We start from the raw sequence: 13624 nt of genomic DNA on the forward strand, positions 1-13624 counted from the left end.
TTAAAGTACATAATCTTCACAAAGGTAAGGTGATCCAGGCCCATGCCTGCCTCTGGACCCTGTCTTGGTGTTTCCTCCAGTGCCTCTGTGCTGATTTTGGCAGCAGCTGCTGCGGCAGACTGAGGTTGTATATGACAGTCTGGTTAAAGCGCTCACTGAGCACGTATGGCTGCCGGGTCAGCCTCCAACCAGACAAGTGACTGGTGGTAGAATGTTGGTGCAGCAGTGGAATGGGGTCCTAGACAGATTTGTCAAGTCAATATCCGGATCCTCTGAGGGAGACTCATGTTTTATTTTGCTTATTTTTTTCCCCCCAAATCAAAAATCACCCTAATTTAGCTGAGTACATATTTTCATCATGTCAGCAGTGATGGACATTTCATTTTGCTGTTAGGGGTTTAACAAAGTCCTCGGTGGGATCTGACCGGGGGCCTCGTCGGAGCTGTGCAACGTCCAAGTCATTTGCACCTCTTTAATTGCAGTCCAGTAGCTGTCAGGACCAGCAGTCAGCAGTTGCAAAAATGATATCCGCACGGACAGTGTGCGTTTGCAAATGCCAAGCGAGGCTGCCAACTCCTGTCCAAACCTTCTGCTGTCGGCGTGTTTTCATAATGCAGAGCGAATCAGCTGTGAAATGTACAAATTACTACATATATAAATAATACGGTGGGCTTCCAAAATGAGAAAAGGCAATAGAGTGCCTTTAGTAAGCTGAGCCATAAACCTGCGTTCAATGCAGAATAGAAACTTTCAACACTATAAGAACATATAGATATCATGTATAATGTCTACCATTCACTAAATGGTAGATATATTAAGTGTATTTTAATACAGAGAAGACTAGGAATCTGCAAATCTACAGCCCATTAGGCTAAAACTTGTAGATTAGTCGTGACTGCTAACATTTGCTAAATGTAAAATTTGAAATCAGAACCAAAATAATGATCAAAATAATTACCCATCTGTGCGTTGCATTGAAGGTGACTTTTCAGTCCTGAAACAACAACATAAGCTTTTAAACATATTGAATCAACATCTGAAGTCTAGTCCACTTCAGTCCAGTGGTGTAAACCAAACGTGGCTGTTAAAGGCCTCAAGGATTCCTGGCCTCGGCAAACCTTAAGAGGACAGAAAAGTATTTGTCTGCATAAAAATAAAGATGGACAGAGTTTCATGGATGGGGGGGGGGGGGGGGAGGAGAGGGGGCAACACTGAGGCCAACGGCACATCAGCGTGAGGGGAAGAGAGACGCACAGAAATTAGCGAGCCAGCAGAGTGCACAGTGAAACGAGACACCGGTACAGCGGCGTGAATGTGAACGGACATGTTTCAAATCATAGGCTCGGTGCAATGCAAGTAAAATGCACAGAGGGCACAAGAAAACGAAAAGAGGAGGAGAGGGAGCGCACAAACATCATGGATCGCTCTCACTCATAAACCCAGACTAACATTAAAAGTCTGTACCCAATTACTGGATAGTATCCCGGCCCTCACACATGCTTAATGTACACATGTACTCAAACACATGTACTCTGCATGAACACAAACACAGACAGACAGTTTGGATTTTAGAACACGGATCCAGTTTTTAATGTTCCAGGGAGGTGGAAATGTTGGCGTATCAATAAAAGGAAAACGTTAATAGATACAATGGAGACGTCTTCTTATTCAGCTTTTAAAGGATAACGTTTAGTCATCGTCTGGTTTGACAAATGAAGCCCAGGATACGGTAACTCAACTGGACGCAAAAAGAACTCTGCTGAAATGGAAAACTATGCAAAAATTAGCAGTAAACATATTCCCAAGGAGTTAATGGTCTCAATTGTTAGTTTCAGGTCAATCTCCCAATTTTTGTTTAACATTTAACAGGTTTAACAGGTGGAAACATGCATTAATAAGCACAGAAACCAAGCAACACAAACACACAACTGAATGCCTGACCCTAATCTTTAATCTTAAAACCACTATTTTAACCCTAAAAAGCTCTTAGAATTTGTCCGCCTCACAAGGAATGTCCTCAAAAAATTATTTTGAAATAAAATGTGTCCTCATAGTCTAGTACCGACATGTACACACACACACACACACACACATAGGTTTGCACAGCTCTTCCTCTTGAGACACTGCACTGACCTCCAGCCTAAACAAAGCCCTAACCCTAATCTTAACATAACCAGTTAATGTCTAACCCTAATCTTAATCTAACCACAATTCAAATTAGCTCAGAAATGAGATTCTGCCTCATTCAGGACCAGGTTTTGGTCTCCATGAGGACTACTGGTCCTGACAAGGTCAGTGTTTATGCCAGAGAAGGTTCCTAAAAGGTAACAAATACAAGTTCACACTCACACACTCGCACACTGCTCATTGTAGCCATCAAGTGTAATCCTCGGTGTTTTTGTGTCACGTTGACCGTCGAGCATGTTGCCTATCTGACGAACATTTTTTCTCATCCCAAAACGTAAACTCCCTTCACCCTCGCTGCTGCTGCTGCTGCTGCTGCTGCTGCTGCTGCTGCTGCTGCTGCTGCTGCTGCTGCTGCTGCTGCTGCTGCTGCTCATCGTAGCTCAATCAACATCTGGACTTTAGTGAAATATCTCAATAGGACGCACTGCCATGAAATCCTCTTCTCACGAATCCTCAGGAGAATTGACTTCCTATCGTATGATAATTGTTTTTTAAAGGGAGTTAAATTGCGATAAGTGTTAATCGCTGTTGTGATAGCTGGTCGCTCATGAAAGTGGGGGGTAAAAGACATGAAAGTTCTCTTCCTGGAAAGCGTTTGTCACATGTTGTCTGCTGGACAACATGTGACGAGTTCCCTCACCTCCGCACACCAATTACCGCATCACGCGCACTTACCGCAGGTCAGAGCGACTGTTCGCCACGCTGACATAAGAGAGGTGTGAGTAAGGGGGTTTTACGAGGTGGCTCAACTCTGAGAGGCTGCTCTGGTGAAGCAGAATGGCAACTTTGCTCTGTTAAAGATACAGTAGGTACAATTCTGCAGTTGGTGAAGTTGCATGTTGCGTTCCTCACCTGTGTTGAAGCCTGTAGTTAAACGCCATTGTGAGATATTGTAAAAACATGTTGGTTCTTAGTATAAACAGAAGGCTCATTATGGGGTAGTGAAAAACAGCAATTCATACGATCAGATCAGGTCATTGTACACTCACAAAATATTGAGGTAGAATCATTTTGCCATCAATTTTTGCTGAATCAAAAATGATTTCAACTAAATTTCACACACTGGACCTTTAAATCAGCAGCACTATGCAGATTAGACTGGAGGTTGTAATTACACACATTTCAGACTATATCTCTGTATCTTATTCTCAGAATCCCATAGTGGGAAAAAAGTTAGTTAGTAATCAATGACTGAAAATGAAGATTTTAGTTATGAACCTAACAACCTAACTTTACTGACACTACACCTGAATTCCACACGATCCCCTTTCTTTGAAATACTAAATTCCTCACTTGCACTGCAAATCCACAGCTGCAATAAATTTAAATGGCTACCATGAAATAAAGTTTGTCCTTTTAAAATACTTAAGCCTGCTAAAGTGGAGTGAAATATTATATTATATTATAAAAAAAAGTTAGTTTAGTCAATGACGAATGGTGAAGATTTGAATTAGAAAGCAAAAAGGTTTGTCTTTACCTGACACTCACTGAAACTGCACCCACGTTTGAATATTTTAAAATATTTAATCAAACTTAAGTGTAGTGAGATATTATATTAAGTTATATTGTAATCAAACGCCTGACCGGCGTTGTTACTGTTGTTAATATCAATAGACTACAATATGTTTGACTTTAAATGTTGATGAAAGGAAACTGTGGCATAATGAATGGTGCTGTGGCTGAATGGACCACATGTCCCTGTGTAACTGATATAGTGTTTTCCACAGTGTCAACACAGACCAGGATCTGGATTTAGACCAAACTGAACAGTAACATAAAGAGGATTTATACCAGTTATTACTATTATATATTAAAGGCGACATAGAATGCTTGTATCACACATATATGTTAGTTATGGAGGTCTACTTACATATATTAACTTGTTTTCATGATTAAAAACCTCCTAATCGCTGCAAACGAGCCGATCAAAATATCTCCTCGCTGACGCTCTCGTCAGCCGCGCTGTTTCAGACCAAACAGTTGCTGTGATTGGCCAGCCAACGAGAGCTTTCCTACTGTCCTGTGATTGGCCAGGTACCTGGAAGTGACGTAATAGATAGGCCAGCTCTCAGATACACAGCTCCCCCTCTGGCACGGTTGATGCTCTGCATCTCAGCAGCTACAACGAGACTAGTTCTTCTTCTTCTTCTGCGGTTGAATGTACGCAACCGGATGTGCCCGGACTAGTGCCCGCACCGGGAGGCGCTACGGTGGTGAGGATTTCTGATGACGACATCAAATTAAGGAAGTGTCGATCCGCTTCGCAGAGCCCAGGAAAACAATACAACACTATTTTCTCAGCAGTGGCTGAACTGTTTGTTCTGAAACTTTAGGGTTTCATAAACGAGGTAATGACGCAGATACACACACAAACGCAGCGTTAATTGGAGCTTCCGGTCTATGTCACCTTCAATAAAAAAAAGAACTAAACTATCTTACAAAGGTTTTGCCTTTGTTGTTGTTGTTGTTTTAAATCCTGAATCTGTTGCAGCATCAGCACTAAAATCTGATCATTTTCTTCATTGGACTCTTATCTACATCCACAGATCATTTCATCAGCATCTTGTTGCCTTGAGGGTATATCATGAATGAGCCGGCACGTCAAGTGACCTCATAAGGACGGTTTCTATTCCGTGTGTGATATTTGTTGCGCTGCTCCAGTTTAGTTTCCCCCTCTTGTTTTTCCATCTGTAATGTCTGTAACATGTGGCGGATTGTTGTGGGATGTCTGCATGAGCGTCTTTGCCAAACACCATAAATCAATTTGTGGGGAGGAATTGTTGCCCGGATTTCATTGCACAACAGTGTAGTTGAACGAGTCTCACATCCACCACCATCAAAGTGTTACATCACACACATCAGACCCCATAAATGCAATTCAAATGGGAGTCGAAGTCGTCAGCATTGATTGTTTGTTTATTCGTTCAACAGGGAAATACAGTGTCTAAGTTGCAATTTCTGTATACAGTACATTTATTTATTTATGTATTTATTTTAATGTTGAGTTTCAGAGAAAGTGTGTACCTTTTTTTACAGTAATGGTTCACGCCACAGTATAATTACTGTATTACTACTATATTGTGAAGTTCCAGAGCATCTGCACTCGCCCCGGTTCTGTGTGCCCTTCAAAGTCTCACTTGTCACGGAGAGTTGTGAAGCTCGGCTGCATTTGTTCCCCATGTTGTGTGCAGATTGGTGCAGGGTGGTCTCCTTTATCCAGGTGCTTAGCGGTTACATCATCTTTCCAACTAGTGTAGTCACGCTTTGGCAGTTTCTATTGTACGGTGTGTTTGATGTTGAGCTTTTAGTTTGAACCAGGTGTTTAAACGAAACATGATTTAAGTGTCTAATTTGCGAGCATTAAGCCGCGTCACCTGGGAAAGACCAACTGTTAAATGTCCTGCAGCTTCATATTTTCTCAATGATTAAAAGCGTGCTATGAAACTGTTGGTTAAATGTGCATATTATTTACCCAAAATGTCCAATTATTTCTGGAATGATGTGAAGCTGAGTGGTTGTCGGTGCTTATCTGGAAATAGTGCAAGCATGTGATCGCTCGCTCTCTCTCTTTTTCAGGAGAAAATGCTGTGAGGGGTTCCGGTTTGTGATGGGCCAGTGTATTCCTGAAAGTAGGTAAACCATACACACTGTCCTTTTTAAGCCTCGTGAAGTCATGAACTTCACACACTCCTAATCTGATAATGGTTACATGGGACATGATGTAACGTGATCTTTGTAAACACAGTCTTCCAAAGTTGTTCTGATAATGCTGTGATTGACCTTTTGTCCGTTTAGAGTAATTGGTCATTTGGAGTTCCAGGAAATGATTCACTGACAAACTGTGATTATGGCAGAGACAGCTGCTGTTTTAATCACCCACTTAAATAATCTTACTGGGATTACTCATCATGGTGACAGACTATTGTAACCCAGTTCATATTATTTATTGACTTGAATGTTTGAATTGTTAAACTAGACTTTTACAAGAGATATGATTGATAAATTAGTCTCAGGTAACACTTTACAGCACTGTAATAATGATGTTAATTGATCGAGAGAGTTTTTTTTAATGATAATAACGTCTTGTTTTTAATATAGTTTCCACTAGATTATTTTCATAATCGATTTATCTGTCGAGTATTTTCTCGATTAATTGGGTAAAATATTGATCAGTGTTTGTCAAACCTGGAAATGATGATGTCATGTTTTGTCCACAAACGAAAATGATTCAGTTTTAATGATTTCTTTGTTATACGAAGCAAAGAAACAAGAAAATATTCACATTTAAGAAGCTAAAACTATCATAAAACTTGTTTTAATAATGGAAAAAAACAGTTCAGATTCAGTTAGTAATCGAATAATAATTGATGATTGAAGTATTTGTATTTGTATTTGTTTGTTTGTCTAGTTTCCACCTCGGTAATTATAATGGTAATAAAAAAAATGATATCACATGTTATTTCCAATGTTATATCTAGGTGACAGCTTGGTAATGAGATTTATTACAGGCAACAGGAATCAGTGTCGTGCCTTCAAAATGAACAATCACCAGAATATAAACTTGAAAAAAGTACCCTCACTTATGTCCCAGACACATTTTCCCTTCATATTACACAGCTATGACTTTAAATCTTAAGTTAAAAGCTGGGAGAGAACCAAAGAAATCTCCTGTAACTCCGTCTCTGGGAATGATTGAATGCCTTGAAACAGTAACACCGATTACCACTGACCACAAGAGGTCACTGTTCTCAAACAGAGGTGGGTTTAGAAAAAGAGTCAGCTGATGCATCCGTGCCTGACACTTGGCATACCATAGTTGACAGGACTTAATTGCACAGATGATTTTAATATATTTGTCTTGATATTGATCAGGATTGCCTCCTTTGCTCTTTAATGCAACACCTTTACCTTTAATGCAACACGCTATTACGTGAACACAGAGCATATGAATGGCCTGGGTTCATGTGGCCTCACAGCACATAACCAAGTCTAATGTTTCTGTTTTGTTTTTGTTTTTCCAAGATATTTTCAGGGGGCTTTTTTCAAGTCTAATGCATTTTAATGCAAGATCATTATGTTAAAGTGTCCAATTTGTGAGTAATAAATATATATAAATCCAGGCTATTGATTAGACATTCACCACCAGGGTGAATGAGTGCAGACACAGTTTTCTGTGCTTTCATGATCGGATGTTTTCCTCAACAATGGCTCTTTTCAAATCCACGGCATTGTGACACTGACCCGAGCACATGGATCGTTAAGCTGTGCTTTTTTTTCTTCCCCCGACATGTCAAAGAGACAAAAGTGGTCAGTTCCCAGTTGGGGATGCAGAAGCAGGTGGTTCTGAAGAGCAGTTTAGGTAACTTCCACTCGCTCAGTCCACACACTGTCTGCTTTCTCTTCCCTCTTCAGGTGTAGACGTGTGCGCTGCGTCACCGTGTGAGCAGCAGTGCACCGATAACTTCGGGAGAGTCGTCTGCACGTGTTACCCCGGTTACCGCTTTGACAGAGAAAGACACCGCAGCCACAAATCTCCTTACTGTCTAGGTTAGTGCTCCACCCGCCCTGTAATTCTTATGACTGTTATTCAATCAAATCATTGTCTTTTAGTATTTATCTATAGATAGATAGATAGATAGATAGATAGATTTGAAAAACACAAGAATACGTCCATCACTGTCCTGGATTAAACTGCTGTTCTTCTTTCTGATATTTATTTAAAATGTGTATTTTGGATATTCTTTTAAACTAATTTATGTTTTTACTCTGCTCTTATTCATCTATTCCGTAATTTAACCCACAAACACACACACTGGCACACTTGCATTCTTACATGATATCCCCCGTGTCTCTCTGAAAAGGACGTCTTTATTTCATTTAGGGAGTAAGTGATCTCTTGCTTTGAATGTTGTTATTGGCGCTGTTTTAAACTGAATCTTATCTGGACATTTGAAAACCTGTATTTCTAAGAAGAGTTCATTTGTGTGGTCTCTATATCCTGCGTTATTTATTAATCTGATAAATAACCCAACAATCAACAGCAAAATTAATAAATAAATTGCATTTTATTATTGTTAAAAGGTTTTAATCCAGGCAGTTTGAGCAGAGGAAAATTAGACTGACATTTTACAGTGTTTGATTATTAGATTATTATGAAGTGTGTGATCTGAAAATGATGACTTGTTTGGCTTTTCTATCACTGTAAAAAAAACAAAGGTTTATGCCACCTATTCATTTAGTAGATTTATTACAAAATCTGCTCCATTAATATAGATGATGATACTTTTATGTCGGCCTGTTAGTGCAGTTATACTAATGAAAATAAAAGATTATTTCATTCAATAATAGCAAGGCATTAATGCCAACGCATCTTGCTCACTTTCTTTTCATCATTCACGTTGTAGTCCGTCAGATTTTGATTTCCCTCGTGTTCTCACGCAGACATCGATGAGTGTGCGCTGTCGGGCAGCAGTGACTGCGATCACGAGTGTGTGAACACAGTGGGGAGCTTCCTGTGTCGCTGTCGCAGCGGCTACGTGCTCGCACCAGACCAACGCTCCTGCATCCCCGTACACAACTGTAAGTTCATCTCTTGTGTCTCTTTAAATTGTAATTCATGATGACACAATCGGAGCGTTGTCAGTAATAGGAGTAATATGAGAAGTATGTAAAAAGTGTTCATGTTTTTGCTCTGCAGTGAGTTCCTCTGGAAAGTCCGACACCTCGATGAGCGCCGGCACTTGCTCGTTCACCTGTCAAGATTTTATGAACATGAAAAACAGTTTGCTGCAGCTCAAGCTGAGGCTGGGAAACACACAGTCGCCAAACCAGGTAACGCAAATGATCGATCGGCGATTGCTGAGGGGAAACTCTTAGTTAATGGCTTACTGGTTGTATAATAAGGCCATGCAGAATAAGGCATTAATACGCACTTAATAATGACAAATTAAACTAAATTGCATGCTAATAAGCAACTAATTAATGGTGAATATGTGTTCCCGAATCTAAAGTGTTACCAAATATTCATTTAGAGTGTGCCGCGTAGTGCGACGAGTTGATGACACTAGATTTCTCTTCCACTTAATCTTATTGTTGTGTTTGTAGGTACCTGGTCTGGCTAACAGCAGTGACAAACCATCCCTGGGGAGGACAGGAAAAAGTCCCGATAGCCCTTGTCTTCCTGGTTTGCCGGGCCCTTCAGGAGCTCCTGGGGTCCCTGGTAATGTTAAAATAAAATGTTACACACAATATGTGTTTATATTTATATGTAGAAATGTATTTAAAGAAGATTGCATTAAAATTAAAGTGAAAGCAGACGTTTGGCTATTTTTAAAAACTGAAAACTTCTGAAGATCTTGGCCGACACTTTTCTCTGCTTTTTATTATTATATTGTCGTTTTTAGTGTGTGCTTTTTTTTTTTTATTATTATTGCTTTCTTCACACCAGGACACCCAGGGCAACCTGGAAAGAAAGGAGACCCAGGAGAGAGAGGTCTGTCTGGTCCACGGGGAGACATGGGACCCATGGGTCCAGAACCTGACATGAAGCATATCAAAAGAGGCCGCAGGGGGCCAGTGGTAAGACCAAAAAAACCTACAGTACCCATCACAATTTTGCCATCATAGTGTTTTCATACTCCAGGATTACGTATGATAGTTGAAATCTATCCTAAACACCTGGTGGTCACATCTTCAGTCCTGCAGCGAATCAGAATATAACATTTGACCATGAAAGAGTGAAGGAATTCATCAGCAAACCAGGTCAAATTCATAGATTATAAAAATGTATCATCATTAAAGGTTGTATACCAATATCTTGTGTGAATTCATCCCATGTCAACCTTCGCTGTCATCAGTCATCAGAGCTTTCAGAATGTCAGATAACTTTGTTGTATTTACACATACAGGGACCACCTGGAGCAGCAGGAAGAGATGGAATAAAGGTTATTATGATATATTTTTATTTGATGGATTAATGAATGATTTACATGTACACTACGTGTGTTTGTGTGAAGCTGCACTGTTGCCATCTAGTGTCTGCACTGCATTATCGGCAGTAAACGTCTCATTTCGCTGTAATTGGATTGTGAGTGTATATACACCCAAAGATTGTATTATTTTGTAATAACATAAACACTGTTGGTTTGGTTTCGTCCAACTCATTTTAAATCCATTTAAAAGTTGTTTAGCAACATTTTCTTTTTCCCTTTTGGCTTCAATTTGGCTGCTATTTTTGGGTGCTATACATGAACATAGTAAAAGTATTTGTGCACATGCATATACATGTATGCATATGTGTGATTATTTTTATATGTATCGCTTTATGTATGTATTTTTGTTGGGTAGCATATTTTGAGGGATAGTATAGGACACGCATGTACAGTGTAAAACACTTCTGTCTGTTAAAAGTCAAGTCTTAGTTTATGAATTTGTGCTGTTTTTCATCTGCAGGGTGACAGAGGAACTCCAGGTCCCAGAGGACCACCTGTAAGTTTATGATATTATTATTGTATATGTTAAATCATAGCAATTGCCCTGCTTAAAAAATGCATTTATCGACATCTAGAATATACATTGTTACAATAACGACATGTTTCTTTATATTCAATTGTTCTGTTGATTTGTTTGGATCAAAACTCTTCCATTATGCATCTGTTCAGCTCTTATTTTGAGTTGAACTTAAGTAAATTAAGATCATCAGCTTCACAATCACCCTATATTAGAAGAGCCAGTGCATAAAATGCAATATATACAGTATATACTGTAAAACAGTTTTTGTGATTATCAAAACCTAAACATGCAGAAGCATCCTAATCGATTCTGTGTCCATGTGTTTGCAGGGACCTCCCGGCTCCTTTGACTTCCTCCTTCTAATGATGGCCGACATCCGCAATGACATCATTGAGCTGCAGGAGAAGGTGTTTGGGGAGCGGCGGGGTATCTCTCTGGACAGTCCGCCTCAGTCCAGCGGGGAAGTGGATTTTGTGGAGTGGGGCTCTGGCCAAGGCGATGTAATGACCAATACCTGACCTCTGACCTCCCGTTCCAGTGACAGACACTGACATACAGCCAAACAGTCCCTGAACTTGACTCTTTTCTTTAGAGTGCCATCATGTAAATAATCCTTCGAAAAACCAGAGCTGGGATGAACTGGACAAGTAGCCTCATTTTAGACTGTGCCAAACTGCTGAGCACTGTCTCGCTACCATTGATATGCTGTGGTGTGAGGGAGGGACGTGCGTGCAGGACACAGAGTGAGAAAGACACAGTGTGAGCCTTCATGTCTGAGCCTCTGAGCTCAACCACTTCAAACGATGGACTTTATCGTCTACATCTCTTCCTGGTCCTAAATCTGTTCATGGAAGCTCTGCAGTCGCTGACAGTTTGCCTGCGGGGCATCGGCATGAAAACCCAGGACCTGCACTGTGAGCCTCCCGTGCACCTGACTGCCATATCCAACCTTCAAGTCTGAGCTTCTTTCTTTTTTTACCTTGGGACTTAAACATAAACATAGTCACCTCATTCAAGAGTACAGGAAATCCCAGTGTTGCACTGTTGGACTAAAACAGTAATGGCTGATGCTGGTGCTGTTCAAAACTGTCCCATTAAACAACACTAATTCACGTATAATGAAACAGTACGTGCAGCAAAATGTTTGTACGAAAAGAAAATCACCTTTATCACCCAAACATACATTCAGGCAATTTAATGGTAGATGTATTCATGATTATAGAGATAGAGCAACAGGAACTATATCAGGAAAACTCTATATTATCCACTCTTGGTCTGAAACGAACGTGAAGAAGAAAGGCAGCTCGACACCACACAACAAACATACATTACATATATAAAGATTGTCTTTTTCTTTTACTGTGAAGGAGCTGCAAAGAAGGGTTAACCTATACAATAAAGGTTTTTCTACATATTGACTTCAAACAATGCTTGTAATTTGTTTAATGTGACGGCAAATAACCGATACCGATGTGACAAAGATAAGAGCATCAAAATGGATTTATGCATTTAGCATTAACCACCAAACCCTCTATAAAACGAGTGATTACTTTTGCAAACGTTAAACGAGCTGCGGACATGTAATGTGGCCATTAATCAGGATGAGCAGCATGTCATTTGTTTCACATTCCCGTTGCAGGCACCGACGATTCCTCAGAGTAAATGAACTGTGGCGTGAAGGGATGATCACTGGCGTTGCTTTATTAAGTTGGTCGCGGCTCTTGTTATGTCTTGATGAAGGGAGCTTTAAAGTTGGCTGCAAAAGTGAGAGATGACGCCCGAGTCAATCCGTCTCACGAGCAGGACACCGATCCGAACGGGGCTGGATATCCAAGCTGAGTGCAGTAAGCCAGTAAGTTGTTAAAGTGCCATTGAGCAGGGCTTTTCATTTCCAACCATGTTACTCAGTGCCACCAGCAGAGGGAACTAAGTTACTGACAATCCCCCTTTAACATTTCATCTGCTTGAACGCTGGCATGTTCAAGTGACCGACACCTTTTGAGTTATCACTGCACATGCTGTACAATTGCTCCCCATTAATTATCCCTAAACTATTAATAGTTACAAACATGTGACCTACGGAGCATATGTTAATCATTCTAGCATTTCTGTACAAGTCATACCCCTCCTTCCCTCTACTCTAGAATCCTCTGCACTGACTGTGGCACTGAAGCGTGTTTGAGTGTCATTATGGTTACGGGTCAGAGGTCAGAGGTAAAATGCCTAGGTATAAACAGCTGGAGGGATAATTATAGACTGCCGGCTTTCTGAAGGGGGCCTGTCTGGGCTTGTACCCACCACTGAGGAGAGGGTGTTCGGAAAAGAAAAAAAACACAAACCTCTTTATTTTTGATCTGCTGTGTTTGACTTCGCTCTCTTTTTGGTGGCTTTGATTCTTTGATCCTCAGCAACAGATCTTGGTAAATCTTTGTGTGTATACGTGACAGGCGTCTCACCTAACCGCTCCACCCACTGTCGTGCGGTCACTGTGCACAGTGCAGCCGTTGCCCGGGCAACCACAATCAGGAAAAACAACATGAAACAATTTAAGAACCATGTCAGTGAGAGAAAGACAAGAGAGTGAGAGAGATTATCTCCGTTTCCTTCACCGCTTGTCATGCGACTGGCGAGGCTGTCCTCTCGGGGCTGTAGGGGGCGGCAGAGAGGAGGTCAGCGGCGAGGAAAAAAGGGTCTTCTGGGTATGCATTTCACATGTTGTGAGCTCCAAGTACGACCTGGTGACTTTACACTCCGCATTGTTTCTAGTGTCCCACCATTTTTTGACTGGTCCTTCTCATTGGTCATTTGATGGGACTTTCAGTACCTGTACACAATGCCATCTTCTTGATCACGGCCCTCCCTCCGTCTTACTCCCAGCCAGACGGTGTCCGATCCTGTCCTGCCATCATTAGTGCCTCTGTGTCTC

At 40.8% G+C, this 13624-nt stretch overlaps 1 protein-coding gene across 1 annotated transcript in view; it reads left to right on the top strand.

Moving 5' to 3' along the window:
* The window catches only part of LOC131459134 (collagen and calcium-binding EGF domain-containing protein 1-like), a 41822-nt gene extending 29978 nt beyond the window's left edge, over window positions 1-11844 (top strand). The window contains exons 4-12 of the mRNA XM_058628593.1: window positions 5764-5816; window positions 7600-7734; window positions 8629-8766; window positions 8885-9018; window positions 9292-9406; window positions 9635-9765; window positions 10095-10130; window positions 10639-10674; window positions 11028-11844. Coding sequence (XP_058484576.1) covers window positions 5764-5816; window positions 7600-7734; window positions 8629-8766; window positions 8885-9018; window positions 9292-9406; window positions 9635-9765; window positions 10095-10130; window positions 10639-10674; window positions 11028-11216 — 967 coding nt within the window. The 3' untranslated portion in view covers window positions 11217-11844. The remainder of the gene's footprint in view (window positions 1-5763; window positions 5817-7599; window positions 7735-8628; window positions 8767-8884; window positions 9019-9291; window positions 9407-9634; window positions 9766-10094; window positions 10131-10638; window positions 10675-11027) is intronic.
* The last annotated feature ends 1780 nt before the right edge of the window (window positions 11845-13624 follow it).

Source organism: Solea solea, chromosome 5 (genome assembly GCF_958295425.1).
Source record: "Solea solea chromosome 5, fSolSol10.1, whole genome shotgun sequence".
Taxonomy (NCBI): Eukaryota; Metazoa; Chordata; class Actinopteri; order Pleuronectiformes; family Soleidae; genus Solea; species Solea solea.